Source organism: Podarcis liolepis, assembly GCF_965112155.1.
Source record: "Podarcis liolepis genome assembly, chromosome: 13".
NCBI lineage: Eukaryota > Metazoa > Chordata > Lepidosauria > Squamata > Lacertidae > Podarcis > Podarcis liolepis.
Genome location: NC_139573.1, coordinates 293,779 through 321,213, shown reverse-complemented (window position 1 = coordinate 321,213; position 27,435 = coordinate 293,779). Strand labels below are relative to the sequence as shown.

The 27,435-nt window shown below is 51.2% G+C and overlaps 2 protein-coding genes across 5 annotated transcripts; one reads left to right on the top strand and one right to left on the bottom strand.

The window, feature by feature from the left end:
- The first annotated feature begins 764 nt into the window (after positions 1 to 764).
- Positions 765 to 15,484, top strand: ZMYND15 (zinc finger MYND-type containing 15). 2 transcript variants are annotated; one of them, XR_014518643.1, is made up of 14 exons: positions 765 to 855; positions 2,086 to 2,424; positions 4,001 to 4,229; positions 4,747 to 4,902; positions 5,789 to 5,949; positions 6,084 to 6,239; positions 7,051 to 7,137; positions 7,590 to 7,706; positions 10,051 to 10,139; positions 10,743 to 10,844; positions 12,077 to 12,206; positions 12,405 to 12,463; positions 13,631 to 14,657; positions 14,787 to 15,484. XR_014518643.1 is itself a non-coding variant. In XM_083472373.1 (14 exons), the coding sequence occupies exons 2-14, from the start codon at positions 2,088 to 2,090 to the stop codon at positions 15,418 to 15,420; spliced, it is 1,968 nt and encodes a 655-aa protein (XP_083328499.1). In that variant the 5' UTR covers positions 767 to 855; positions 2,086 to 2,087; the 3' UTR covers positions 15,421 to 15,484. The 2 variants fall into 2 exon arrangements, 1 of the variants encoding a protein (XP_083328499.1); XM_083472373.1 differs by having other exon boundaries at positions 767 to 855; positions 13,631 to 13,791; positions 15,237 to 15,484.
- Positions 15,485 to 15,684: 200 nt separating this feature from the next.
- LOC310692024 (uncharacterized protein) lies at positions 15,685 to 27,422 on the bottom strand. 3 transcript variants are annotated; one of them, XM_083472391.1, is made up of 6 exons: positions 25,347 to 25,378; positions 23,474 to 23,957; positions 23,186 to 23,267; positions 18,654 to 18,736; positions 18,102 to 18,228; positions 15,685 to 17,443 (listed from the first exon to the last, which is right to left on the bottom strand). In XM_083472391.1, the coding sequence occupies exons 2-6, from the start codon at positions 23,888 to 23,890 to the stop codon at positions 16,521 to 16,523; spliced, it is 1,632 nt and encodes a 543-aa protein (XP_083328517.1). In that variant the 5' UTR covers positions 23,891 to 23,957; positions 25,347 to 25,378; the 3' UTR covers positions 15,685 to 16,520. The 3 variants fall into 3 exon arrangements, with proteins under 3 accessions (XP_083328517.1, XP_083328518.1, XP_083328516.1); XM_083472392.1 differs by lacking the exons at positions 23,474 to 23,957; positions 25,347 to 25,378 and adding an exon at positions 26,964 to 27,422; XM_083472390.1 differs by having other exon boundaries at positions 23,474 to 25,372.
- Between the last annotated feature and the right edge of the window lie 13 nt (positions 27,423 to 27,435).

Below are 27,435 nucleotides of genomic sequence, written 5' to 3'. Positions count from 1 at the left end.
GTGACTAAAAATGGCTGATTATTTGGGGAGGGGAGACAAAGGGGTCTGCAGAGGAAGCATGTAGGCTCCCCCCGGCCCGAGAGTTCAAAAAGTGGGATTTGGCCCACTTGGAATGTAATTTATTTATTTTCTGCATTTGCAGCCCAGCTTTCCCTCCAGGAACCTCAAGGTGGGGCACATGGTTCTCCTCCCTCCTCCTCATGGAATCCCCACAACAACCACCTTGTGAGGAAGGTCAGGCCAAGAGAAGGCAGTGACCGCCCCCCCCCCCAGGTCATCTTCAGCAAGCTTTGCAGCCACTGGGTGGGGGATTCGAATCCCCGTCTCTCCCAGATCCCAGTCCTCATTGAAGCCCCACAACAACCCTGTGAGGTCGGTTAGGCGGAGTGGCAGTGCCTGCCCCACAAAGTCACCCCGTGCCCTTTTGTCCAAGTGGGGATTCAAACCCTGGTCTTGCTCCTAGTCCTCATGGAATCCCCACAACAGCCGACAGAAGGAGGCAGACCCTGCCTTGAGCTCCCACCCAGCAACCTTCATGGCTGGCTGGGGGCATTTGAACCCTGGTCTCTCCTGGGTCCTGGCCTGGCACTCTAACCACTACACCGCCGCTGCCTCTTTTTACAGCCTGACATCTTTTCGTGACCTTCAGGGTCTGGACCACAGCGATGGCCTTCTGCAGGGAGCTCCCTTTCCGCTGCCCACGGCGGCGATGGGACCCAGGTGTCCGAGGGGGCATCAGAGGAGGAGGCTCTGGCCGCCCCTCCGTCCGTTGGCCTGGCCAGGATTCCAGATTCCTCTGATGTCGCAGCGGAACAGAGGGACCCCCATCCAACGACTGACCTCCAAAGCGGTCAGGTAGGTGGGGAGGCCTAGGTGGGCCCTAGGTGGGGGGCAGGACCCCATGCCAGGGGGTGGGCAGGGCTGATGGGGGCACAGCTGCCCTCTAGGGAGCCCCTCTCTATGACCGGGGGGGGCAGGACTCACCTGACTGTTGGTGGCAGTTGGGACTCACCTGAATGGAGGCCACTGAATGGAGGCCACTTTCCCCCCAAAGACGACCCCCTTTGTGGGTGAGGGAAACGGGGGACAGAGGGAGGCGGGGGAAGCACTTTCATTGCATGTATTTATTTAATAATAATAATAATAATTTTAAACCGCTGAAAATAAACAATATAGAATAAACATTACAAGTGAGAACACAGAAAGGAAGGTATAATATATGAATACAAAAATTAAGAATTACAATTCCATATAAAGTTATCTAATATATAGATATGATTATTACCCAAATACGCACACACAAAACCCCCATTATATTTTGTATAAATGGGATCCAAATTTCATTACACTTTTATCTTATTTCGAGTATTCGCAGGCCCAACCTGTCGGATTTTCACCTTTCAAATTCCAAAAATGAGGGAAGCCCAAAGATATTTTGGTTAGAATACTATAATATACTTTAGTTTTGCTTGGTAAATAAAATGTGTGTAAATCTGTGTAGAAATCACGGGAAATGACTGGCAGATACTTGCAGTTATATACTATGTATTCATATTAATATATTATACATATCTTATATGACCAGTCAATTTCAAATTAATTTTCTTTGGTTTTCTGAGAGTAGTTTATTTGCTTCTTTATCAAACCTACCAAGCTAAATGTTGTCCAGTCACAAAAATAGTAGATTTAAATTCCTCACACCCCAAAACGTTTTTAAGGAAAAGTGCAAAAATTAAGTTTCACCCCTAAAATGACACACCCTGCAGGAATTAACCTCTCCTTAGAAATCTCCAAGGAATCATAGTATTGAGAGTTGGAAGGGGTCCGTGGGTCATCTAGTCCAACCCCCAGACACCCAGGAACCACCTGTTTCATAGAAACCTAGAACTGTCGATTTGGGTGGGACTCCAAAAGGCCATCCATCCCAACCTGCTGCAAGGCAGGTAGATGCATGGGAATTTGTCAGGGGTTGAGGGAGACACACTCTGCACATGCTCAGAGGCTCCCTCGGTGTCCTGGGGGGGGGGCTTTGGGGGTTTTCCCTGCGTGGCTGATGGAGGCCTGGCCCCACTGCTCTCCTCACAGGCATGGAGTTTGTCACTGGCTACCGGGCCGAGATCCTGGACTTTGCCGAGCTGCTCTTCAGCTGGTACCGGCGCTTCCTGTTGGACTCGGCCTGCCGGCGAGGCAGCGAGCGCCGCAAGCGCCAGGAGGGCTCCATCCGGCGCCTGCCCCCGGATCCGGCCCTCTGGGTGCTGCACGCCTTGCCCAACCGGGCGCTGGCCTTCACCGTGGCCGACCCGGGGCAGCAGGTGGCCGGCCGTTTCTACAGCGAGGAGGCGCTGGCCCTGGGGGACCTGGAGCGCTTCATCACCTTTGTGGGCGCCGGCGAGGAGGATGACGAGGAGGCCACACCTGAGACAGGTGAGGGGCGCTGGAGGCGGCAGGGCTTGGGGCAGGTAGTCTGCTCTGTGTGGGATGTGATACCTAAGTAGCAGTCAAGTACAACATTCCTTGTTTTCCTAGAGTGGACATGCAAGGGGATGTTTGGTCCAGCCAGTCAAAGCTTCCTGTTTCCTCCTCGCTGGGCTATCCTTCCTTTGCGTGTGACTAGAGGTGGGCGTGACCTTACCTGTCCAGGTAACACAAAAGGACAGGGCATGCAGCACTCTCTCTCTCTTCGACTTCCTCCATCGTTGGAGCAGCTTTTAGCTAACGGAGGTTTCGAATCCTTCCTGTCATTTTGTCCAATTCTGCATAGTCCATTAATTTCGCCTGCCATTCTTCCTTCATCGGAATTTCTTCTTGTTTCCATTTCTGGGCCAACAATACTCTTGTCGCTGTTGGTGCATATAAGAACAGCTTGACATCTTGTCTATTAATGTCTTGGCCTATGATACCAAGTAAAAATGTTTCTGGTTTTTTAAAGAATGTATATTTCAACATCTTTTCCATCTCATTATATATCATTTCCCAGAAGTTCTTTACTTTCTTACATTCCTACCACATGTGATAAAATGTTCCTTCTTTTTCTTTACATTTCCAACATTTATTATTTGTCTTATACATTTTAGCTAATTTCACTGGTGTAATATATCAATTTATACATCATTTTCATAATATTCTCTTTCAAAGCATTACAAGCTGTAAATTTTATCCTTTCATTCCACAACCTTTCCCATACCAGGAACATACAATTCAATACCGAATTGTGTGATAATGAGAGGCTTAAGCAAGCCTGCAAGCAGCTCTGTAAAGGGGAATTCACTCTGCTAAGGAAAGGGACTTGCTAGCACAAGTTAGGAAGGATATTAACAAGCAAGATATCCTCTCCTGCCACCCGGAACATTCCCACACTTGCCTCCGCAGAGGGAGGGGGAATCAGCGCTTCTGAATGCCCGTGGCCGGAAGCCACATGAGGGGGGGGGGCTGCTCTCGTGGGTGGATCCTGCTTGCCTGTTTCCTACAGGCAACGGGGAGATCAGGAGGTTGGACCAGGCGGGCCACTGGCCTGATCCAGGGCTCTTCTCACATTCCCATGGAGCCTCCAGGCCCAGGAACAGTCTATCCCGAACCCTCGGTCCTTAGGGGCATTTGGCTACTGGGAGGACAGGAGGTTGGACTCTGCGGGTCGTTGGCTGGATCCAGCCAATGGCTCTCCTCACACAGAGGTCCAGCTCCGAGGGCCTTCTGGCAGTTCCCTCCCTGCAAGAAGTGAGGCTACAGGGAACCAGGCAGAGGGCCTTCTCGGTGGTGGCGCCCACCCTGTGGAACTCCCTCCCATCAGATGTCAAGGAAATAAAGAACTACCTGACTTTTAGAAGACATCTGAAGGTAGCCCTGTTTGGGGAATTTTTTTAAAAAAATGTTTGATGTTTTATTCTTTTTTTTAATATTCTGTTGGGAGCTGCCCAGAGTGGCTGGGGAACCTCAGCCAGATGGGTGGGGTATTAATTATAATGATTATTATAATGATTATAATCCTTTCGTTCTCCTGCAGGCCAGCCGCTCTGGCGCATAGACCACCTCCTGCTGGTGACGGACGAGCACGGCAGCATCCTGGGCTTTGACTTCCAGCTGGGGGGGTCCTGGGCAGGGGCCATGGGGGCCGAGCAGCCGCTGGAGCCCCGCGCCGTCGCCCTCCTGTGCCACAGCATGATCTGCCCTCTGGGCGCAGGGGAGCCCCGCAGGCCCAAGCTGCTCACCGTGGGAGACGCGGCCTTGCACAAGTGAGAGGCTGCGCCACTTGGTTGCAGCGCATGACGCAGCTTCCCAGGGGCTCCTCCTTTGGTGGCAGGGCGGGGGGGGGGCACAAAGAGGAGAAAAAGCACATTTTAAAAGAGGTTGTGCAGTACATTTGCCCCCACCCTTTTTAAAAGAAGCAGCAAGAGAGGAGCTGACAACAGAGACCCCATGTTCAGGGGCAGTGTACCTCCAAGGCCCAAATAGCCTGCCAACATGGGGCTACCTGCGCTTCGCCCTGCCTTGGAACCTCCTTGAGGCACCTGGGCCAGCTAGAGTTAGCCAGATCCACCCCGGAGAGGGAAGGGGGTGACCCATAGCTGGGGGAGGGCAGCTGGTTCTGCTGCTGTTGCCCACAGGTCCTCCTGCCCCCAGGCTTCCAATGGGGGCATCTGGGAGAAGAGGTGCTCTTGTGGAACCTCCAGGCCCTGGGTCCCATGGGGCATTTGGCCACTGGGCGCTGGTCCCCCTTGGGCCTGATCCAGCCGGTGTCCTCCTGTCTAGGTCCCTGGAGCCGCTGCTCTCGAGGCTGGGGGTGAAGATGAGCAAGGGCCCGATGCGCGGCTGGGGCCCCAAGCCGGCCTTCACGTTCCCCACCACCCGTGTGCGGGCCTGCCACGTCTGCAAGAGGTACAGCTTCGAGGGACAAGTCACGGCGTGGTGAGCAGCACCCCAGAGAAGGTTCCCTGCCCACCCCCGCTCTCCATCCAGGCACGCCCGTCGCCACACACCAAAGACGCTTGTGCAAAACCCCAACCCTTGCTCTGCCACACCTTTGCAAAGCAGAGGGAGCCCAGCGGGTGCATGGCAGAAGTTGGTACCGAGTTGCCCTTTGCTGGAATTCCAGCATGGCCGGGGTGTGGGATGTGAAACACAAGAGCAGTCAAGTACAACATTCCTAGAGTGAACATGCTTACACATGGGGAGGAGCGTCTGTCCAGCCAGCAGGTAAACTTCCTGTTTCCTTCTGGGCTGGGACAGATTTCCTCTGCATGTGACTAGAGGTGGGTGTGGCCTCACCTGTGCAGGTAACGACAAAAGCAGAGGGCAGGGCAGCCATCTCTCTCTCTTTGACTACATGCATTGAAGAAGCTTAGCCTAAGATGCCCTCTTGGCTTGTATCCAAGAGAGGACAAAGGGACTGTCTTCTTATGAGATTATTTCTAGGTATGTGTTACTTTTCTAAGCTAAGTCTGCCTCCTGGGATCCGATTGTGAACAGAATGGTGTGTGAGTAAACCTTTTTATACTTTTATAGAAGACTGTGCCATGTCTTATCTTTTATGAGGGAATAAGGGGAAAATACCAGAGCAGTTATTCTAGAGGCTTTAGCGAGCCTGAGCAAACGCATCCACTGTGAGTTTAAAAGGGGGAATGTTACTCTGCTAAATTGTGGAACTTGTTAACACAAGTTGGAAAGGCTATAATCAGACAATATATCCTCCTCCGGGGGTTGGTCTGCATGACCCTGGGGCGTCCCTTCCGACTCTCTCTCTCTGCTCCCCCAGCCCCTTCCCGGCCTGAGCAGCCCCTCTCTGTCCCCACAGCCAGCACTGCAAGGCCGTCCTGTATTGCTCCGAGCGCTGCCGCAAACTGGACTGGAACCACAGCCCCGAGGACATCGGGCACCAGTTCTGGTGCCAGCGCATGGCTGGGTACATGAGTCGCGCCCGGGAGCTAGCCAACCTTCCTTTCACCTTCACAGCAGGTGGGCAGCTGGGGCGAGCGGCCCCTTCATGGCACAGCCTGGGGTCAGGGGGTCGGGCGCTGGGGGGAGGCAGAGTCTGGGGTCCTGAGAGGCTGAGCCCCCCACCTCATCTTCCCCGCTTGTTTCCCTTGCAGAGGTGACCAGCGAGAACTTCAACAAAGAGGGCTTCCTCTCTGCCAGGGGTCTGACCCGCGGCTACTGGGCTGGAGAGAGCATGCTGGTCAGAGCGCCCGACTACGGCGTGGGGCTCCAGGGGGGTCCCGAGAAGCCCGTGCCCTTCCTGCAAAGCGGTGAGGGGGCAGCGGGCCTGTTGGGTGTGTGTGTGTGTGTGGTGCAGACCCACGGAGTCCAGGGGGTGTGGACAGAAGGGGGGCCCGGAGCCTCTGCCCCACCTCCTTCACAGCAGGACTGGGGGGCATCGAAGCAGCTGGGTGAAATCCTTGCGAGGGAAACTGTGGGACTCCCTCCCACCGGAGGCAGTCTTGCTTCCAGATGCCTGCTGCTGGAAACCGCAGGGAGGGGGAGCGTCTCTTGTGCTTGGATCCTGCTTGTGGTTTCCCCATTGCACTAGGTGGGCCATTGGCCTGATCCAGCAGGGTGCTTCTTTTGGCCCCGTGGAGCTTCCATGCCCAGAAGCAGTCTATCTGTGTTCCTAGATTCATAGGGGGTATTTATCCACTGCAAGAACTGGAGGCTGAACTAGGTGGGCCAATGGCTCTTCAGGATCAGTCCAAGATGTCTGGGCCGTCTGGGGCAGAGGAGAAGATGGCGCCTCTCCTTGTCCCCCTCCTCCTCCTCCCAGTTCCTTGCACAGAAGCTGCCTGGACTGGCAGTCGAAACTCCCTTCTGCGGGGCAATGGGGCAGCAGCTCCTGTCCCCCTGGAGTGGGGCTGAGGGGTTTCCACATGCTTGTGGGGTGCACAACCAGCTGTATGGCACCCACAGTTCTCTCGAACAGAGGCAAATGATTGGGGGGTGCCACTACTGCCCCCATCTCTTCTCTGCCATCTCCCGGCTCCCTCTGCCTAAGGCTGGGGCAGCTCCATTGCCCTACAACCTTGACATTCCCCTCCCTGACCAGCCTTTTTCTCACCCCCCTAGGGAACCCCTTTGAGGCGCTACGGCCGGAAGGAGGGACGGCTCTTCCGCCAGCCCCCCCAGAGCCTCCCATGCCCCGGACATTCTTTGGTGAGACAGGGGGCTGGGGGGGGGGGGAGTCAGAGCTTGCATCTTGCAACTGATTTACAACAAGGCCTTTTCGATGGTGGCTCCCCACTTGCGGCAAGCTTTCTCCGGGGAGGCTTGCCAGATGCCATAATTACACATCTATAGGCACTGGGGTGTGTGTGTGGGGGGGGGGAATCCTTTTAAATCAGGCATTCAGCTTTTAATCACCAATGGCCTTTTTGCCTGGGTGAAATGATTGAAGCTAGGTTTTCTAAAAGAAGAAGATTGTCTTTTAGATTTATATGCCACTCTTAACATCCAAATGTGCCTGTTTTTTGCTTAAAATAATGCAACTTGCTTTGAATCGCCCTGACAAAGAAGCAATGGCTAAATCTGATTAATAGCCATCCTACTACCCGGGGAAAGGGGACGGGCCCACTTCTCTGACTCGCTGCTGCCTCCCCTCCCCACAGGGTCCTGGAAGGAGTATTACCAGTGGCGGGGGCTGCCCCTCGGAGCCCCTCTGGCCGTCCTCCTCAGCTACCCCCTCACTGCCTACTACATCATCACCCAGCTGGCCCCTCAGCACTGTGAGTATCGGGGGGGGGGGAGGCCCCCAGCCCCCTGCAGGGTTTGTAACATACATGAAACAGAGAGAGAATGGGCCTAAGAAGAGGCAGGAATTAAAAGACGAAAAGTAAAGCTGTAAAATGGGCGCATGGAATAAGCGCGTCTGCACAGGAGTCAAAGGAACAAGTAAAGAGAATTATCAGCGTTATCAGGTCTGTTTCCAGGTCTTCCAGGCTTGTCTTGAAAAGGGCAGTTCTGTCATATATGCTGTAAAGGGAATTCCAGGTCATACAAAAGGGGTCTGCCGGTTCTACTCCTCATCGATATCCCAAATTACTGTATTTTTCGCTCTATAACATGCACCCGACCATAACACGCACATAGTTTTTAGAGGAGGAAAACAAGAAAAAAAATATTCTAAACGAAACAGTGGATGTATGATTTTTGTGGTTCATGCTGTGGCCACAGACATGTGATCTGACAGTGAGTTTGGAGTAGCCCACTGGAAAAATCCTGAGGATCCATGTGGATCCGTGCTTTGTAACCATGTTTTTGCACCACTGCGGCCCCAGGCAACAGTGGGTGCGTGATTTTTTTGGTGCAAGATGTAGCCATGGACATGCTATGTGATCTGATGGTGAATTTGGGGTGACCCAGTGCAAAAATCCTGAGGATCCATGTGGATCTGTGCTTTGTAACCACATTTTAAGTGGGGGGGGGGGAGGAAAAGCACTCAAGGGACCAGGAGCACGCGTGGGGTGGGTGGAGAAGGATGCTGCTAATAATGAAGAAGAGGGGTATAAGGGGAGAAGGCTCCTCTCCTCTCCCACTTTGCTCCTTTAAAGCAAGCCGGCCATAGGCGCCGACTCCATGGGGCTTGAGGGGGCTGGAGCCCCTTCAAAAAAATTTTTTGGGGGGCTCAGCCCCCCCAATAATCTCGGGCGCCCTTCCAACAGAGCGCCGCCGCCGTCCCCCGCCTCCTCCTTCGCCAGCCAGCCAGCCAGCCAGCCGCGCGCCCTAATGGCGGGGGCTTCTGCCTCGCTGCTTCGACTGCCAAGGCACTGCCGGAAATCCCGCGAGAACAGGGGAATCCCGACTGGCCACACCTCCCAGCCAGCCAATCGGCTGGCGGGGGGGCGTGGCTTGCCCTATTTAGGGCCGGAGCCACTTTATTTGAATATTCATGAGCTTATTTATTATTCATGAGCTTTCCCGGGCCCCCCCAATATTTTTTACAAGTCCGCGTCCCTGAAGCCGGCTCTGCTTTTCTTCCTCCTCCCCGCTCATCCCCGGCTTAGCGAGCTGAAAAACTTTGCTGCTATGTAGCGAGCTGAGTGGGGAGGAGAGAGGGACAGAGAGCCTGCTTGCTTTAAAGGAATCAACCGGACAGGAGCTGCTTACACTTGTGTAAGCGGCTCCTCTCCTCTCCCGCTTTGCTCCTTTAAAGAAGCAGGCTCTCTGTCCCTCTCTCCTCCCCACTCAGCGGCTCTTCTCCCGCTTTACTGTTTCAAAGCGAGCCACGGAGGAGGGAAGGAAGGGGAACCATGGATCCTCTGCTCACGACTGCAGCAGATCCCCCCCGCCACCTGTAGGCATTCCCTCCATAACACGCACAGACATTTCCCCTTTCTTTCTGGGAGAAAAAAAGCGAGTGTTATGGTGCAAAAAATACGGTACGTTTGATTCTCTCCATGGTACCTCTGTTCCGGCGACTAAGCTGTAAGATTCGCACGCTGTTCCCCATTGACTTGCAATTGCTATTTGTTCTGCCAAGACTGTAGATAAGGCCAATTCTTTTGACTTTATACCAACATCGACATCATCAAAAATGTTCAGTAGCATTAATTTTGGACAGCAAACCATCGTTTCTTTCGTAATACTTATCCTCGTGGTCAAAATCCCCACCTGGCCATGAATTTCACTGGGTGAACCTGGGGGCCAGCCACTGCCTCTCTCAGCCTAACCTTCTTTGTGCAGCTCAGAGTTAACCTGTGGAACTCCCTCCCACAGGAGGCAGGGATGGCTGTAAAAGAGGGCGGGGCAAATTCATGGAGGAAGAGAGGGTTGTCGGTGGCTCCTAGCCAGGATGGCTCTGGCCTGCCTACAAGGTCAGAGGCAGCGATGCTTCTGAATCCCAGTTGTAAGGGGGAGCTGCTCTCGAGTTCAGATCCTGCTCCTGGTCTTCCCATAATGGGCCCTGTTGAGAGTCCTCTATTTCTCAGGGGCGTTTGGTCCCTGTGAGAGGAGGGTGATGGGCCACAGGCCTTATGGAGCAGGTTCTCCTGATGTTCTTCGAGTCAAGAAACACTTTCCAAAGGTCCTTTATGACTCCTGGTCTCTCCCCGCCTTTTCTTCTCCCTCCAGTTCCTGAGCTGAACATCCTGAACAAGCAGTCTCTCAAGATCCACGTGGTGGAGGCAGGCAAAGAATTTGGGGTTCTGATGGTCTTCTGGGTACGTGGAGGGTCTCCCCAGTGGGGCAGAGGTGCAACTGGGTGTGAGGGAGGGGGTGTCGAGGGAGAGCTGGGCAAACGGGTACCACTGGTTTTGAAGACCAAGGGTTCTCTGGGCAGGAATTCCTTTCTATCTATTTCTTATTGAAACTTACGGATACACAATTGGAAAAAAAACATCATGCATCTTTGTTCTAATATATGATTACGGCATCAAGACTTTTAATATGCACAAAGGTGGAAAGACTCACCGTTGCCAAGACTGGAGGAACGGTTATTAACTTAGCCGAGAGGGCAAAATTGGCAAGTTTAATCTGAGAAAAATCATTGCCAACATTTACTAAATATTGGAAGCCTCTCATAGACTTTCTGCAAGTTTGGCCATCACTGGTTTAGAGTAAAGAACAATCAGCCAGCAAAAAGCTCAGAGAGCTCTTCCTGCTTTTCTAAAGCTTCATGGAAGATCCACAGACATTCCTATTTCCTCAATACACAGACATTCCCATTTCAGTGTGAATTAAACCAATTATATGTAACAGGAATTACAGGAAAGTTGCTAACATCCATTCATTTTTTCACTTCTGACCCCCCTTCCCCCCTGCAGGAGTTGTCAGTGCTGCTGCCCCATGTCTCTCTGGAGCTTCTGTTTGTGGGGGACGCCCTGCCCCCCCAGTTGGACGGCCAGCAGTTTCTTCTTCAGAGGGATGTGAGTCTGCCTCAGGGAGAGGGAGGGAGGGAGGGAGGAACAGCCAGGGGCAGATCTACTATGCAACCAATGAGGCTTCAGCTTCAGGGACCCTGATCCCCTCCCAAAGTAACTTTAGACCACATTGCTTAAATTTTTTAGGTCTAGTAGTCCATATTTGAGTCGCACAAATCAAAAACGGTAAGGCAGAGGAATTTTTTATTCACACCAGGGACTTTGGACATGTGAGATAATCCATTACAGCAATTTTAATCCAAATCGTAGGTGTAGTAGTTTATTTTATGTGAGGATCTGTCATGGAACATCCCCACAGTATTCCCCTGATCAAACAGGCTTGTAACTCCATTAAAAACAAACAAACAAACAAATAAATAAAATAAAAATAATTTATTATTATTATTTATACCCTGCCCATCTGGCTGGGTTTCCCCAGCCACTCTGGGCAGCTTCCAACAAAATATTAAAATACAATAGTCTTTCAGATATTAAAAGCTTCCCTAAACAGGGCTGCCTTCAGACGTCTTCTAAAAGTCTGGTAGTTGTTTTTTCCTTTGACATCTGGTGGGCAGGCGCCACTACCGAGAAGGCCCTCTGCCTGGTTCCCTGTAACTTCGCTTCTCACAGGCCTGACTTGTTTTTGAGAAACCCATGCTGGGCCTTAGTAATCACAGCATTGTTTCCTAAGTGTTCACACACTGTTGAATTATCTGTTCTATGTCAAGTTCACTGGTTGGTAGTTACCTGGGACTTATCCCCCCCTTTAGAAGATGGGGGCAACATTTGCCCACCTCCAGTCTGTAGGAACCTCACCTGTTCTCCAAGAATTCTCAAAGATCATAGACAAAGGCTCTGAAATTACACCCTTGAGCTCCTTTATTACCCTTAAATGCAGCTCTTCAGGTCCTGGAGATTTGAATTCATTTAAAGTAGCTAGGTGTCATATTTGCCATCCCGTATCAAAAGCTCCAATAGATAAGGTCTTTCTTTAATCTTCTCTAAATCTTCCAACATGCAGCTTCATTGGGTGTCCACAGATTCCCATGTCACCAGAGAGGGCAGGAAACTTCTCCTCCTGGTTGTTGTTAGCATCCCTTTTCCTAATGAAAACCATCCCAGTTGGTGGCCACCGCTGCCTCCTGTGGTTCCCATGGCTAACTCTGCACTGAATTAGGGGCTCCCTCAATCTGACAGAAGCACTTTGTGAATCCCCTCCTTCTCTTCCCCCCTTCCAGGAGGAGCAAGGCGTCTCTGTCCGGCCTGGCCTGGCCCCCAGATGCAAAGGGGGGCGGCGTGAACTGCAGTTTGGGTTCAGCGCCCGCCCCTACCACCTCCTGCAGGCGCCCAAGCCGGACTTGGTCATTGGTGAGAGTAAAGGGGGAAGGGGCCAGGAGAGGACGGGAAAGTGGGAAGGGGGTGCAGGGATGGGCTGGGCCGCTGGGCCAGAGAATGAAGCAATGGCGGGGGGGGGGGGGAGAAAGAATCCAGCTGAAGAATGGGGTGAGGAGGCTGTCTCTATCTGATGCGGAGAGTTCCCCATGTTAACACACCCCTTTTGTCCAGGGTTCAACTCTGGATTTGCCCTCAAGGAGACTTGGCGGAGTTCTCTGCCGCGACTTCAGGTAAGCCAAGCCCACTCATCACGCAGTACTTAGAAAAGGGGTCTCCCCCTCAAAACTCCTCCCTCCATCCTGTGGAATGACATCGCTGTGACATCATCTCTTGACATCACGGCTGCTGGATACAGTACTTTGGCTCAGCGTACAGCGTTGTGACGTCAGACATGCCTTTGCTCTGCTTCTGAAGTGACAGCGTCTCCTGTCTCCCGAGCCCAATTCTCCAGTTGTGATGTCATCAGGCCTTTGCTATGATGCTGTGACCAACTGACACCAAGTAACCGCCTCAGAGCTGGTGAAATAACTGCCCCGGGGTTGGCGGCAATTCACAGGCATTTGTCTTCCAGGCTGAATTTTGATTCTAGAAATGTAGGCATTGAAAATCTTGCAGAATTCCAAATTAGGAATACAGCTGAATTTAGAAGATTCAGAGAAAAGAGTAGTAAATGGTCAGCTCTGGCTGATTATTAGCAGAGTTATTTGGGAAACGGAAGACACACATACAAAAACACCCTATTCCTTTTCAAAACTGAAGTCTGAGAGCTCCTGGTCTCAGAATAGAACATTCATGGTTTCTGGGACATAACAGCTCTGTACAAAATAGCTCCTGGGGCAGCAGAAGCCATGGCAGAGGCAGCAGGGTGTACTGGTTAGACTGCAGGCGGAAACCAGCGTTCAAATCCCCCCATGAAGCTCCCTGGGTGTGACCTCGAGGCGCCACCTGTTAGCCTAGCCGACCTCACAGGGCAGGAGAACCATGCCACCCTCAGCCCCTCGGAGGGAGAGCCAGGCTGTAAATGCAGCAAGTACATAAATGCACCAAGTACAGGCCATTATATAGGCAAGGGAGACCCCCCTCTGGAGCGATGGAGCTGCTGGGTCCCCGTCCCCTCACTTCTCTCTTCCTCCCTCTCTCCAGTGGTTGTGTAGTGGTGAAGAGCGATAGACTCGTAATCTGGTGAGCCGGGTTCGCGTCTCTGCTCCTCCACCTGCAGCTGCTGGGTGACCTTGGGCCAGTCACACTTCTCTGAAGTCTCTCAGCCCCACTCACCTCACAGAGGGTTTGTTGTGGGGGAGGAAGGGAAAGGAGAATGTCAGCCGCTTTGAGACTCCTTCGGGTAGTGATAAAGCGGGATATCAAATCCAAACTCTTCTTCTTCTTCCACCTTGCAGTCCCTTCGGGTGCCGGCCTACTTCACTGAATGCAGCGAGTACAGTTGTGCCATGGATGAGGCCGCTGTCTCCATGGCGACGGGGGGCAGCGCCAGCCCTGCCCAGATCAACCCTTTCCGCTCGCCTTTCCGCCAGGCCGGAATCGACAACGCCATGCCCTGGTGGGTATCCCAGCTGCAGTTCTGGCAAAGCCCGTCACTTCTGACCTCCCCCCCTCTGCCCCAGAAAGTAATTTTGGATGCCCCTGACCCCAGTCCATAAAGCGATGAAAAGGGGCAACCTCTTAACCTCTGACCAATGTCCCGCTGACTCCTGGCCTGGTCAGTTTTTCTCCATCATGGGAAAAGCTTCCCAACCACCTTTGTCTTTCTGCCTCCATCTTTATGGCACCCCCCCCCACCTCCAGCAATGCTGGGGGTTGGGCTAGATGACCCTTGGGGGACCCTTCCAACTATGGTTCTCTCTCCTCCTTTCCAGGAACTGCACTCTCTGGTTCTGCAACTCCCCTAAATTTGCACCCTTTGCCGACATCCATCCATTCATCGAAAGTTCCCCGGACCCTCTAGGGTAGCAGACTAGAAATCCCCGGTCCAACAGCACCTTTTGAAATGAACAGCAGGGATTCCTAGACTCACAGAATCCTGGAACCGTAGAGTTGGAAGGGGCCGGGAGGGTCATCTAGTCCAGCCCCCTGCAATGTAGGAATCTTTTCCCAACGTGGGCCCCAAGCCCCTGACCCTGGTTTCTGACTGAGCTGTAACCCAAGAAAGACACGCAGTTCCCGATAAGGAAGCCTCTGAAGCTTTTTTATGCTTAGTGCTAATTCATATTAGTATTAACAAGTAATCATGCTGGCTCAAGCCACACAGATTTCAAGGGGGAGGAAGAAGGTCAGGATCAGGCCCAAGGGGGCCCACCTGGGCCAGGCCAGCCTGTCCTTGCAGTGGCCAAATACCCTCAGGAACTGAGGAATCCAGATAGACTGTCTCTGTGCCTGGAGGTTCCAGGAGGACTGTTGCCTCAGGCAGTGGCGTAGCGTGGGTTGTCAGGACCCGGGGCAAGGCAAGTAATTTGCGCCCCCTAACCCTAACCCCCATATGTTGCGCCCAGTGTGACCGCCCCCCCTGCACCCCCCACGCTACGCCACTGGCCTCAGGCCCAGGGGACCTGCCCTGCCCAGCATTCTGTCCCCATAGTGGCCAAGAAGGCGCCCCAAAGGGAAGAAGCCCACAAGCGGGATTTGAGCGCAACAGCTCTCTGCTTTCCTGACAGTTCCCAACAAAACTGGCTAGCTCATTCTTGAGCGTAGGGCTGATAATGCCAAGGGTTGCCGGTTCAATTCCCACAAGGGACAGCTGCCTATTCCTGCACTGCAGGGGGCTGGACTGGGTGATCTTCAGAGTCCATCCCAACTGGGTGATAAATTCTATGTTAACCTCTGGCAGAGACCAGTGTGGCTCATAATGGTTGATAGCCGCTTCCTCCAGTCCATGAAATTGCCTAATCCTCTCCCAAAGCAGTGCAAGTCCTGCTCCAAGAAATGTGTGGCCGCCACCAAGAGGGCCCTGCTCTCCCATTCACCCCCTCTGCCGCCTCTCGCCGCCAGGTACTCCAACGCCTTCATCTTCCACCTGATCTACAAGGCATCCTCAGCCAGCAACCACCGGCAGACCCCCGCCCCTCTGCCCCAGGCCCTGCCACCCAGCGGGAATGCTGACCCCCCCGAGGCAGCCCGGAGTAGGCGCAAGGAGAAGAGGCAGATCCGGGCAGCAGGGCGGCGGCGCAAGTGATAGGGGTGTGGAGCAGAGAAGGGAGAGGGCAAGGCGGGCAAAATAATAAACAGGAATGGGCAAACGGGCTTCCGTTTCTTCTCTGGCACAACTGCCCTCTGGGTGAGGGGCCCGCAGAAAGGGTGGCGCCTTTGAGAGATCTGTGGGTCACCTCCCTCTGTGCTTCAAAAGCAGCACGGCTGCCATTGGGGGGGGGGGAGGCCATGATCCCTGCACGTGCTGCGTCTTCCAAGGTTTTGAATCAGTTTTGCAAGAGCCCCCGAGCTCCTTCCGGTTCCTTTAATGTGGCTAAGAATAGAGGCAAATGATTCTCAAACGGGCAAAGGAATTTCAGAAGGGAGAAATGAATTTCAATAGGGGCAGATGTGAAATTTTGCACTTAGGCAGGATGAACCAGATGCACCAATGTAGGGTGGGGACACCTGGCTTACTAGCAGTACATGTGAAAAGGATTTAGGGGTCTCGTGAACACATGCTTAACGTGAGTCCACAGTGTGATGCAGCAGCAGCAAAAAAAAAAAGAGATAGTTGCTGCTAGCTAGGTTGCATCAACAAAAGTATAGCATCCAAATAAGTATAAGTAATAGTCCCACATTATTCTGCCTTGGCCAGACATTGTCTGGAGTCTTGTGTCTAGTTCTGGGCACCATCAATCGAGAAGGATGTTGACAAGGTGGAATGTGAGCAGAGGAGGTGACCAAGATGATCAAAGGTCTGGAAAGCAAGACTTAGGAGCAGCAGTGGGGGGAGTTGGAAATGTTTAGACTGCAAAATCTTTGACTTAGAGGAGATAGGATAGTGATCTTCGAGTATGTTCACATGGAGCATGGAGCAAGCTTCAAGTTAGAAGAAAGTTAGAAGAAAGTTGATTCCAATTGAGCATCTGGAAGAACTTTCTAATGGTAGGAACAGTTCAGCTGCGGAAAGGACTGCCTAGAAAGGTAGTGGACTCCCCTTCCTTGGAAGATCTGAAGCAGGTGGTCATGTGTCATGGGTTTCAGCTGAGATTTTTGCAATGCAAGTGGCTGGACTAGATTCTACAATTCTCCCAGCTAGCTCTTTGAAAGGGAGTTCGGGGAGTTCGGACTGAAGCCCTTTCCTCATTTCAAGCACTGATATGGTTTCTCCCAGCTATGAGTTCTTTGATGGGAAATGAGACTGGACCTCTGCCTGAAGCTCTTTCCACATTCCAGGCACTGATATGGTTTCTCCCCTGTATGAATTCTATGATGGGACGTGAGATGGCAGCTGTCACGGAAGGTCTTCCCGCACACCAAGCAATTATATGGTTTCTCCCCACTATGAGTTCTTTGATGTGAAGTGAGACTGACTCTGTAGCTGAAACTCTTTCCACATTCCAAACACTGATATGGCTTCTCCCCTGTATGAATTCTTTTATGGGGAGTGAGACTTGTCCTGTGAATGAAGCTCTTTCCACATTCCAAGCACTGATATAGCTTCTCCCCACTATGAGTTCTTTGATGGTGAATGAGACTTGCCCTGTAAATGAAGCTCTTTCCACATTCCAAGCACTGATAGGGTTTCTCGCCTGTGTGAATTCTTTGATGGGAAGTGAGATAATCTTTCCGATTGAAACTCTTTCCGCATTCCAAGCACTGGTAGGGTTTCTCGCCTTTGTGAATTCTTTGATGGGAAGTGAGATCGGAGCTATGACTGAAGCTCTTTCCACATTCCCAGCAATGGTGTGGTTTCTCCCTTTTATGAATTCTTTGATGGGAAGTGAGATGATCTTTACGATTGAAGCTCTTTCCGCATTCCAAGCACTGATAGGGTTTCGCCCCTGTATGAATTATTTGATGGTAAGTGAAATGAGCCTTCTTACTGAAACTTGTTCCACATTTCAAGCACTGATATGCTTTCTTCCCAATGGAATTATTCCTTTGATGGAAAGTGGAATGGGAGCTCTGGCTCAGGTCCTCTCTGGACTCTGAATATCTATATGACTTCTCCAGTATGTGGATATTGTCATGGGCTCCCTCGTTCTTCATTTCAAATTCATCTCCTACAATGGAGAGAGAATTGGATTAGAGCCTCAGGAAGAAATGGGAGACCCAAATGATTGAACAATTCTAATCAACACTGATAGTAACATTGATAGTGGAAGAATGGAAGGGAGTTAAGTGTGAAGTCTTCCTACAGTGTACACTGCCTTTGTTGACTAGTGTTCACAAACATATTTATGAGAACCTGTGATTTTGTTTGGCCCAATCACAGAATCCACTCCACCTCAAATGCCAGTCATATTTCTGCTCAATGAAATTGCAACAGAATCAAGAAGAAAAATGCTGACAGCCTGATCATAGTTTAAAAAGGTATAACCAGAGAAAAATGTCTGCAGACAAAACAGTAGATAGCCCTCCACTCAAGGCAGGTGTGCCATCTATGTGGGGCCATGGTGGTCAAGGCTTCCCTCAATTTTCAATGAAGGGTCTGGGCCCCTCCAAAGTTCTGCGATGGCCCCATATGACACATCAGCACAACCCGCAAAGTGCAATTGCAGGCGCAAGGCAGAGCACCTGATTCAATGTGAGCTGTGGGGCTGTTAGAATCCCAGATGCTGTAGGTGGCGCTGTTAAGCTCCATCAGAATCTGGGAGATTTGGCACACAGATTAATGTAAAGAATTTCAAACAGATATTATGATCCAACAGGGAGCCTTACCGAGAGAGGCCATGATTGCACGATTCTCCTCCATGACTTCCTGATGCAGAGCTCTCTGGTCAGGATCCAGCAACGCCCACTCCTCCGCCGTGAAATGCACAGCTACATCTTCAAAGCATACTAGGCTCTGAAAGAAAAGGTCTTCCTTTCAGAAAGCATAAAGATTATCTATCACACCTTGTTCTGTTGCACGGGGGCTTGGGGAGGTGGAGAAGAGGGGGGGAGCCCTCAATTGGAGGGGCTGGGCAGGCAAATTCTCACCACTAGTTTTTAAAGTTTCTTAGCTGATTTAAAGCCTATTTTAGCATTGACCAATAACCATAGAAATAGAACTGCAACAACTGATAAATAACGCTAGCGACATTCAGGAGGAGAGTTAAGGTGAGGTGGCTGTTCATTACTCTCAGCAGATAAACATGATGGAAAGGCATTTTCAGCCTTTCTTAAGGGCAGATTTGACGGAAGCAAAGAGGAAGAGATTCATTTGCGCCCAGAGATGCCCTGGCTGCCCCACCCCTCCGCCTCTTTCCCCACAAGGCTCCTTCCCCCTACCTGATCTGATTCCACAGCCATTGTTTCCCCTCTGCCACCAAGAAAAGATGGATTGGGAGGTTTTTCTGGCATCATTCTGTCACCTGCAAGAGACAAAGGTAAGTGGGGAGACAGGAGTGCCTGCCTCTCTCAGAGGTGAAGCACTGCTTCTCCAGCACCAGACTTATTATTATTTATTTATTAAATTTATATTCAGCTCTTCATCATAAGGTCTTAGGGCAGTTCACAGAATAAAACACAAGATAAAAATACAATAAATAATTACTGTGGTACCTCAGGCTAAGAACTAAATTTGTTCCGGAGGTCCGTTCTTAACCTGAAACTGTTCTTAACCTGAAGTATCACTTTAGCTAATGGGGCCTCCCGCTGCTGCCGCATGATTTCTGTTCTCATCCTGAAGCAAAGTTCTTAACCTGAAGCACTATTTCTGGGTTAGCGGAGTCTGTAACCTGAAGCGTCTGTAACCTGAGGTACCACTGTAAAACCAAAGAGTGAAGCAATACCCCCTCTTCCTGCAGTCACAAATTAAAATAATAATAATAATAATAATAATAATAATTTTTTATTTATACCCCGCCCTCCCCAGCCAAGGCCGGGCTCAGAGCGGCTTACAAGCAATAATAAAAACAAGATGAGTGATTACAACTTAAAAACAAAAATAAAATACAACATTAAAATAATGGAACATTAAAATATTAAAATGAAGCCTCATTGCAGGAGAAGGAAAAGAAAAAAGAAAAAAGGGGGGGAGGGAATCAAATTGGCTCCAATCCAAAGGCCAGGCGGAACAACTCTGTCTTACAGGCCCTGCGGAAAGAAATCAGATCCTGCAGGGCCCTGGTCTCATGAGACAGAGCGTTCCACCAAGTTGGGGCCAGTACTGAAAAGGCCCTGGCTCTGGTTGAAGCCAATCTAACTTCCTTAGGGCCTGGGACCACTAGGGTGTTGTTATTTATGGACCTTGAGGCTCTACGTGGGGCATACCAAGCGAGGCGGTCCCGTAGGTACGAGGGTCCTAGGCCGTGAAGGGCTTTAAAGGTCAAAAGCAGCACCTTAAATCTGACCCTGTACTCCACCGGGAGCCAGTGCAGCTTGAAAAGCACTGGATGAATATGCTCCCATGGCAGAGACCCTGTGAGGAGCCTCGCTGCAGCATTCTGTACCCGCTGGAGTTTCTGGGACAGCTTCAAGGGCAGCCCCGCGTAGAGCGAATTACAGTAGTCAAGCCTGGAAATGACTGTCGCATGGATCACTGTGGCCAGGTCGGGGCGGGAAAGGTAAGGGACCAACTGCTTGATGCGGCGAAGGTGGAAAAATGTCGCCTTGGCTGTTGCTGTGACTTGGGCCTCCATGGAAAGGGAGGCGTCAAGGATTACACCCAAACTCTTAACGGAAGGCAATGGCACTAATTGGGCCCCCGCAAGAGAAGGGAGTTGGTCCCTCATCCCCATGCCATCCCGACCCAGCCATAGTACCTCTGTCTTCGAAGGATTTAGTTTCAATCGGCTCCCACGAAACCATCCAGCCACAGCTTCCAAGCATCTGGTCAGTGTGTAAGGGGCCGAGTTGGTGTGGCCATCCATCAGCAGATAGAGCTGAGTGTCATCAGCATATTGATGACAGCCCAGCCCAAAGCTCCGGATAATCTGGGCAAGGGGGCGCATAAAGATGTTAAAAAGCATTGGGGAGAGAATTGCGCCCTGCGGCACTCCACACACCAAGGAGTGGCGTGACGACATTTCCCTCCCCAGTGCCACCCTCTGTCCCCGACCAGAGATAAAAGAGCACAACCAGTTACGGGCTATGCCCTGTATCCCCACGTCTGCAAGGCGATGGTCCAGAAGATCATGATCGACCATGTCAAAGGCTGCTGACAAATCTAAAAGGATCAGCAGTCCTGACCCGCCTCGATCCAGTTGTCTACGGATATCATCTGTTAGGGCAACCAGAGCCGTCTCCGTCCCAAAACCAGGACGGAAACCGGACTGAAATGGATCTAATGCCGATGTTTCCTCCAGAAACCTACCAAGCTGTTCAGCAACCGCTCTCTCAATTACCTTACCCAGGTATGGAAGATTTGAAACTGGGCGGTAATTGGATAGGTCTAAGGGATCTAATGAAGTTTTCTTTAAGAGTGGACGCACCACTGCTTCCTTCAGTTCCCCTGGGAATGTCCCCGTGTCAAGGGACAAATTGATAATTTCAACCAGGGGGGTCCGCGCAACATCTGGACACTCCCTAATCAGCCAAGACGGGCACGGATCAAGGAGGCAGGTGGTGGGCCTACCAACTTGGAGGAATCTATCCACATCAGTAGGGAGTATCCGATCGAAATGGTCCAACACTGGACCTGAAGTCAGTCGAGGGGCCTCCAGTTCAGTCACTGTATCTAAATTGGCAGGGAGGTCACAGCGGAGCAACAGGACTTTCTCCGCAAAAAAGCTCGCGAATGCCTCACAGCTGTGGGTCGAATTTGTGCTTAAATTTGGTTGTCCTCCTAAGGACGTTATTGACCTAATTATTCTAAAAAGTTGTGCCGGGCGAGAGCTAGCGGATGCAATGGAAGCTGCAAAGTAAGATTTCTTAGCAGCTTTCATAGCCATCTCATAGGCTTTCATAAGCGTCCTATAAGATGTTCTTGAGGCTCCGTCACGAGTCCGTCGCCATACTCGCTCTAGCCGTCTGAGATCCCGCTTCATTTTCCGGAGCTCCTCAGTAAACCAAGGGGCCCGGTTTCGACGGGGTCGCAGAGGGCGCTTAGGCGCAATCTCATCAATGGCTGCCAAGAGCCGGTTATTCCAGTCCTCAACAAGGTCATCTAATGAGTCGCCAGGAGGAGCAGGGTTCCGCAAGGCTTGTCGGAATCTAACAGGATCCATCAGTTTTCGCGGACGAGCCCAAATAGGTTCGCCACCTGAGCCGGGGAGTAGCGGGAAGTCAATCTTGGCTTTTAAAGCGTAGTGATCAGACCATGGCACTTTCACAGCGGGGAGCATGATCACATCTATGCCAGCCCCAAAGATCAGATCCAGCGTGTGGCCTGCTTGATGAGTGGGGCCCAAAACAAACTGGGAGAGCCCTAGTGTTGCCATGGAAGTCACTAGGTCCAGAGCCTGTGAGGAGGGAGTGGTATCGGCATGGACGTTGAAGTCTCCCAAAACCAGTAGGTTTGGGAACTCCAAGGCCCAGCCCGCCACCACCTCCAGCAGATCTGACAGGGTGGCTGCAGGTGTGCTGGGTGGTCGGTACACCAGCCAGACAGCCAAGCTCTCCTTGGTGCCCCACACGAGACCAACACATTCAATGCCGGAGATTGCCGGTGATGGCAGAGCTCTGAAAGAGCAATCTAAAAGGCTCTACATAGAATATTAATCAGCCCAAGGCCTGGTTGAAGAGGAACGTTTTCGCCTAATGCCTAAATATGTATCATGAAGCTACCAGGGAAACCTCCCTGGGAAGCGCATTCCATAAAATGGGGAACCAGTACAGAAAAGGCCCGTTCTCGTGTTGCCGTGCTCCAGACCTCACATGGCGGGAGCACATGAAGCATGGCTCAGGTCTGGGGTGGCTTATATGGGGAAAAGTGGTCCTTGAAATATTGAAGTCAAGAGCCGTTTAAGGCATTTTAGGTCAGCACCAGCACTTTGGATTGGGCCCAGAAGCTAATTTGGAGTTAGTGCTGTCAGGCCAGGATCAGTTCTTATGCCCAATCAGTCTTGTCCCAGTGAGTGAGCTGGGTGCCGAATGTTGCACCAGCTGAAGCTTCCAAACCGATTTCAGAGGCAGCCCTACGTAGAATGTGTTGCAGTAATCTAAACTACAGTTAGACAAAATAAGTTAGCTGTCCCTGTCCAGACAGAGGCACAGCCAGGCCACCAGCCGAAGCTGATGCTCCAAGACACAGAGGCCACCTGAGCCTCAAGTGACAGCAGCGGATCCAGAAGTATTCCCAAACTACATACCTGCTTCTTCAGAGGGAATGTTACCCCATAGAGAGCAGGCAACCCCAAGCCAGTCTGAGGACCCCCCCCCAACAGTGCCTTAGTCTTATCTGGACTGAGCTTCAGTTTGTTGGCTCTCATCCAGGCCATTACCTCACGAGCCGAGTGCATTTTGTCATTTGTAGCTAATGCATATTTTAATAATGGAAAAGTACATCTTCCCTCCTTGGGGCTCTTGGTCGATGGTATCGAAAGCTGCAGGGAGGTCAAAGAGAATTAACGGGGGCACATTCCCCCTGTCTGCCTCTCGGCAAAGGTCATCACACAGGGCAACCAAATCATTTTCTGTGCCTAAACCAGGCCTAAACCCTGATTGAAATGAATCTACAGATGGACCTATAATAAGCATCACATGCTGGGTGCATTTTGGCATTTTAACCCAATGATTATTTTACTAGTGCAAAAAGACATCTCCCCTCCTTGGGGCTCTTGGTCCCAAATGTCTTCCACAAAAGGATGAAAAGAAACCATGGATTAATTTGAAAACCAACACAATGGGACCAAACGGACAAAGCACTCCTTTCTCCTTACCCAATGGCCTCTCTCTTGCGCTGAGCGGAGTCCTTTCTTCCTCAGGGTAATCTGGGCCCATTCCTGCAAGCAGATTCTTTCTCTTAAAGAACAAAAATGATTCCAAACAGAGAATGGGGAGAAGTGTTAGAGTCATAGAAAAGGAATGACAGAGGCAAAAACTTTAGAAGTAGCCCATATCATTATCTGGATGTTTTCCAAAAAAGAGGGGCCATTACTAGAGCATTTGGGTTTGTTCTCCCTCCTGTTGGAGCCCCTTGGGAGCATCCAGAGGAAAGTCTCTCTCACCTGCTTCTTCTCCGCCTGCTTCCTCTCCTCCGCCTGACTCAGGAGGAAACCTTCGGCCAGGGCCACTGCCTGGGAACTGGTCTCTGCTCCGCATTCCCTCACCCAGCTCTCCATCTCCGCTGGAAGGACAGCCAGGAACTGCTCCAAGATCACCAGGTCCAGCATCTCAGCTTTCGTGTGCCTTTCTGGCTTCAGCCATTGATGGTCAAAGCGGTAGAGTTGGCTGCAAACCTTCCGTGGTCCTTCAGCCTCCTGGTGACAGGACTGCCTGAACTGCTGGCTCTGCGCCTCTGAGCAAAGGGTGTCCTCCTCTCCCAGGATCTTCTGCCCAGAGCTTTCCCAGAATCCCCCACTGCTCCCAGTTTCCATAGCATGGCCTCTTCCTGATTCAGGGTCAGCTGAGCCTTGCTCATCCATCTGTGTTCTCAGGAAGCCTCCAAGAGATTGGAAGGGATCTTTTTTTCTTCTGCCATGTTCTGTGTGTCTGAAAAGAGGTACTAGGAAATCCTAAAGCAAATGCATTCCGCCCCCCATAAATCTGACACAGTATCAGGAGAAGAAAAAGGTTTTCTGAGTAAACGTATATGAGTCTTGGTAGGAACCAGGATTGGACTGGACCACAGAGCTTTCTCTAAGAAAAAAAAAAAGGAGAAGTAAGCCTCTTGCTGTCTTAGAAGGAAAGTGACCAGGCCAAAAGTGGAGGCAACTGAAGGGGTTTCTGTGACATGAATCAGCCTGGCTGACCCTGCCTTTCAGTCAAGGAATGAATTCAGAACAGGAAATATAAGTGAGTCATTTGTACCAAGTTTAATATGGATGCCAGGCTAGAGTGATCCTCAGGGCTTGCTCTCCTTCCCACCCCTCCGTCAGGACACATTACTTTCCTGCTTCTGTCCCGTTTTCTAGCACTTGGAAGCTCCAATGTTCTCAAGGTAGATTACGGGGGTGAGGTCCCTTTTTCTTTGTTCTGAGGGGCCAGATCCACTCCAGATTTTTGTAGGGTTTACTCCTTAGCCTTTTACTCTCCAGAAAATGTCCCTCAAGGCAACAGAGGTTTGGATTCAGAGTTTTCCTTTGACAGGCTACCTTGCCCAATGGATGAGCCCAATCTGCTGCTGGTCTCCCTCTACAGTATCTGAAGAAATTGCCTTCTTAACTGTTGAAGCCACGGATGGGTCTCATTCACTCAATCCACTAGAGGCAGTCTTCACATGCAACAGAACTCACCTAGGGCTATCATCACCTGGTGTAGCTGGCTAGAGAAAGCCATTCTCGGGGTGCGGCCACTGCCAAATGCTGACAGCTTTTAGGAACCACATCTGAGAACAAAGGTGGAGGAACTAGCCAGAAGGAGCCCGTCATTTCCCCACCGCAGATACTGCCCCTTCTCTACCACCCCATTTCCATCTCGCCTAGGCTGCTAGCCCTAGACCCTTTGGGATGGAGATGACGTGGACAGGGCACTCCATGCTCCGGGATTATTGCAATGCCTGCTACGTATGTGGAGCTGACCTTGACGATGAATCAGAATCAGCTCCCAAATCCCGCAGCCAGATGATGGGCTGGGCTCCCTCTCCTCATTCATGGCATTTCCACCCACCCTTCTCTCCCAGGGGCTCAAGGGGGCATCCAGGGGTCTCCCTGCTGTCCTTTGATTCCCACAGCAGCCCTTGAGAACACCATTCATTCCTGTTTTAAAGCAGCTGCATTGCCTGTCAGTTCCTTTCCAGAGCCAATTGGGTGGTTGTGTCTTGGGGTGTGGATGGGGCTGGTTGGGGGCTCCCCGCCTGCATGAGCTGAACAGGACCCCCTGATGCATCCCCCCCCCGCTTCTCCCCAATGCACCCCATGGCGGAAGACAAGGGAGACTCACCAGGTTGCAGGAGGTGCAAAGCAGAAAGACAGTGGCAGGGAGGAGGGGCTTCTCATCTGGAGGACTGCCCCCCCCACCTTCATTGTCTTTCCTCTCTAGGAATCCAGCTCAGCTCCTTTTAACCCTGGATTTATGGTTTTCGGGGGGGGGGCAGGACACCCACCTGTCCCCATCCTCTCTCTGTTTTTAAAAAAATTAATATTTATTACATTTTCCATTTTAACCGTCCTATAAAGACATTAAAACACTCCAAATGATGATGCAATCAAAAAAGCCAAATATTCAATGCTGAATTATCTATCTTTGGGCGACTTCCCATGCTCTGAAGTCCTCTCTCTAGCTCTGTCTAGCAGATTCAAAATGAAATGTGACAGCAACCATTGTTTTAAATTCCTTTCGTTTGACCCCAAGTGCTCAGAAAAATATTTCGAAATCTTTCTACAATTTCTACTTTTAGTTAAGTGCTTTTATTTACCTCCTTGACTGAGGGTGGGGTCGTTGCCCCCCTCCTGTGCCCCAGTCTGGAAGAAGGCCTCTTTTTGCTGAAACCAGCCCTCTGCAGCACCTTGAGGACGGGAATCTTAGCCAGACCTAAAGCCTTGGGAGAGCCCAGCTGCTGGATAATAATAATAATAATAATAATAATAATAATAATACCCCACCCATCTGGCTGGGTTCCCCCAGCCACTCTGGGTGGCTTCCAGCAAAATATTAAAATACAATAAAACCTCAAAGAGGGAAAACTTCCCTAAAGAGTCCAGTGGCCCACCTGGGCCAGCATCCTCACCTGGCACTTGCCCCTGATGCCCCACAAAAAGGGGCGAGGAAGGGGAAGCATCGAAGCAAAGCCCCTCTCCCCCCCAGGGCGGTCCATGTGGGGCCACAGGAGCCCCGGGACACAGAAGCTGCCCTTGAACCCGAAGTACATTGAAGTGTGGGCCGCAGTAGTAGAGCTGAGACTACCTAATGTACACAAAGAATACATTTAATTGGGTGTGCAGTACATATAATCAAACACGCAACGAAGGAATGAGTATGAACTGCTTCCAGAGAGAAAGCGCAAAACTATCAAGGGACACCTCGGATTTAAAAGGAAGTAAGAAGCTGGGATGGCGAGAGCCTGTTTCATGGCCGACGCCTTTTCCTGTGAGGACAAGAGACGCCTCTGGGCTTCGCCTCCCCTTCCCACCTCCCTCGCCCTCTCGCTCCGGGGATTTCTGTCTCTTTTCCCTTTCTTTTAGCCCCCCCCCCCGCCATTTCTTCTCTTCTTCAGGCGCTTCTCTTTCCCTCAGACTCCGCCATTTCAGCCCCTTTTCCTCATCTCTGGGCTCCCTCCTCCCTCCTCTTCTTTCTCCTCAGCCTTCGCCCTTGTTGATGGGCCCCGTTCATAGTTCTATTTCCCGCTCTCTTTCTCCTCAGCTCCTCCTTTCCCGCCAAATCTCAGGCATCTCTCGCTCTCGCTCCCTTTCTTCTTGCCTTCCTCTCTCTCTCTCTCTCTCTCTCCTCCACTTTTTACCTCAGCCTCTCCTTTCCTACCAAATCTCAGGCGTCTCCCTCTCCCACCCTCCTTCTTTCTTTCTTTCCTCCACTTTTTAATAATAATAATATTAATAATACCTTTATTGTCAATGTACAACCTGTGTACAATGAAATTAACCGAGCCTCCCCCCCCAAAACACTCAGTCTCACTGCACTCTGTGCTTTTCGCACAACACACCAACCCTGAAAGTCAGTCACACGATACAGTAGTACCTCTGGTTACAGACGCTTCAGGTTACAGACTCCACTAACCCAGATACAGTGCTTCAGGTTAAGAACTTTGCTTCAGGATGAGAACAGAAATTGGGCTCCGGTGGCAGCAGAAGGCCTATTAGCTAAAGTGGTACCTCAGGTTAAGAACAGTTCCAGGTTAAGAACGGACCTCTGGAACGAATTAAGTTCTTAACCTGAGGTACCACTGTATTCTTTTCCCTTCAGCAGCCTAAGAGCCCATGGATAGAAGCTGTTTTTTGGGCCTGTTGGTATGACTGATGCTCCCTCTCCATCTCCTGCCTGAGGCTGGAAGACGAAAGAGGCGCTGGCCTGAGAA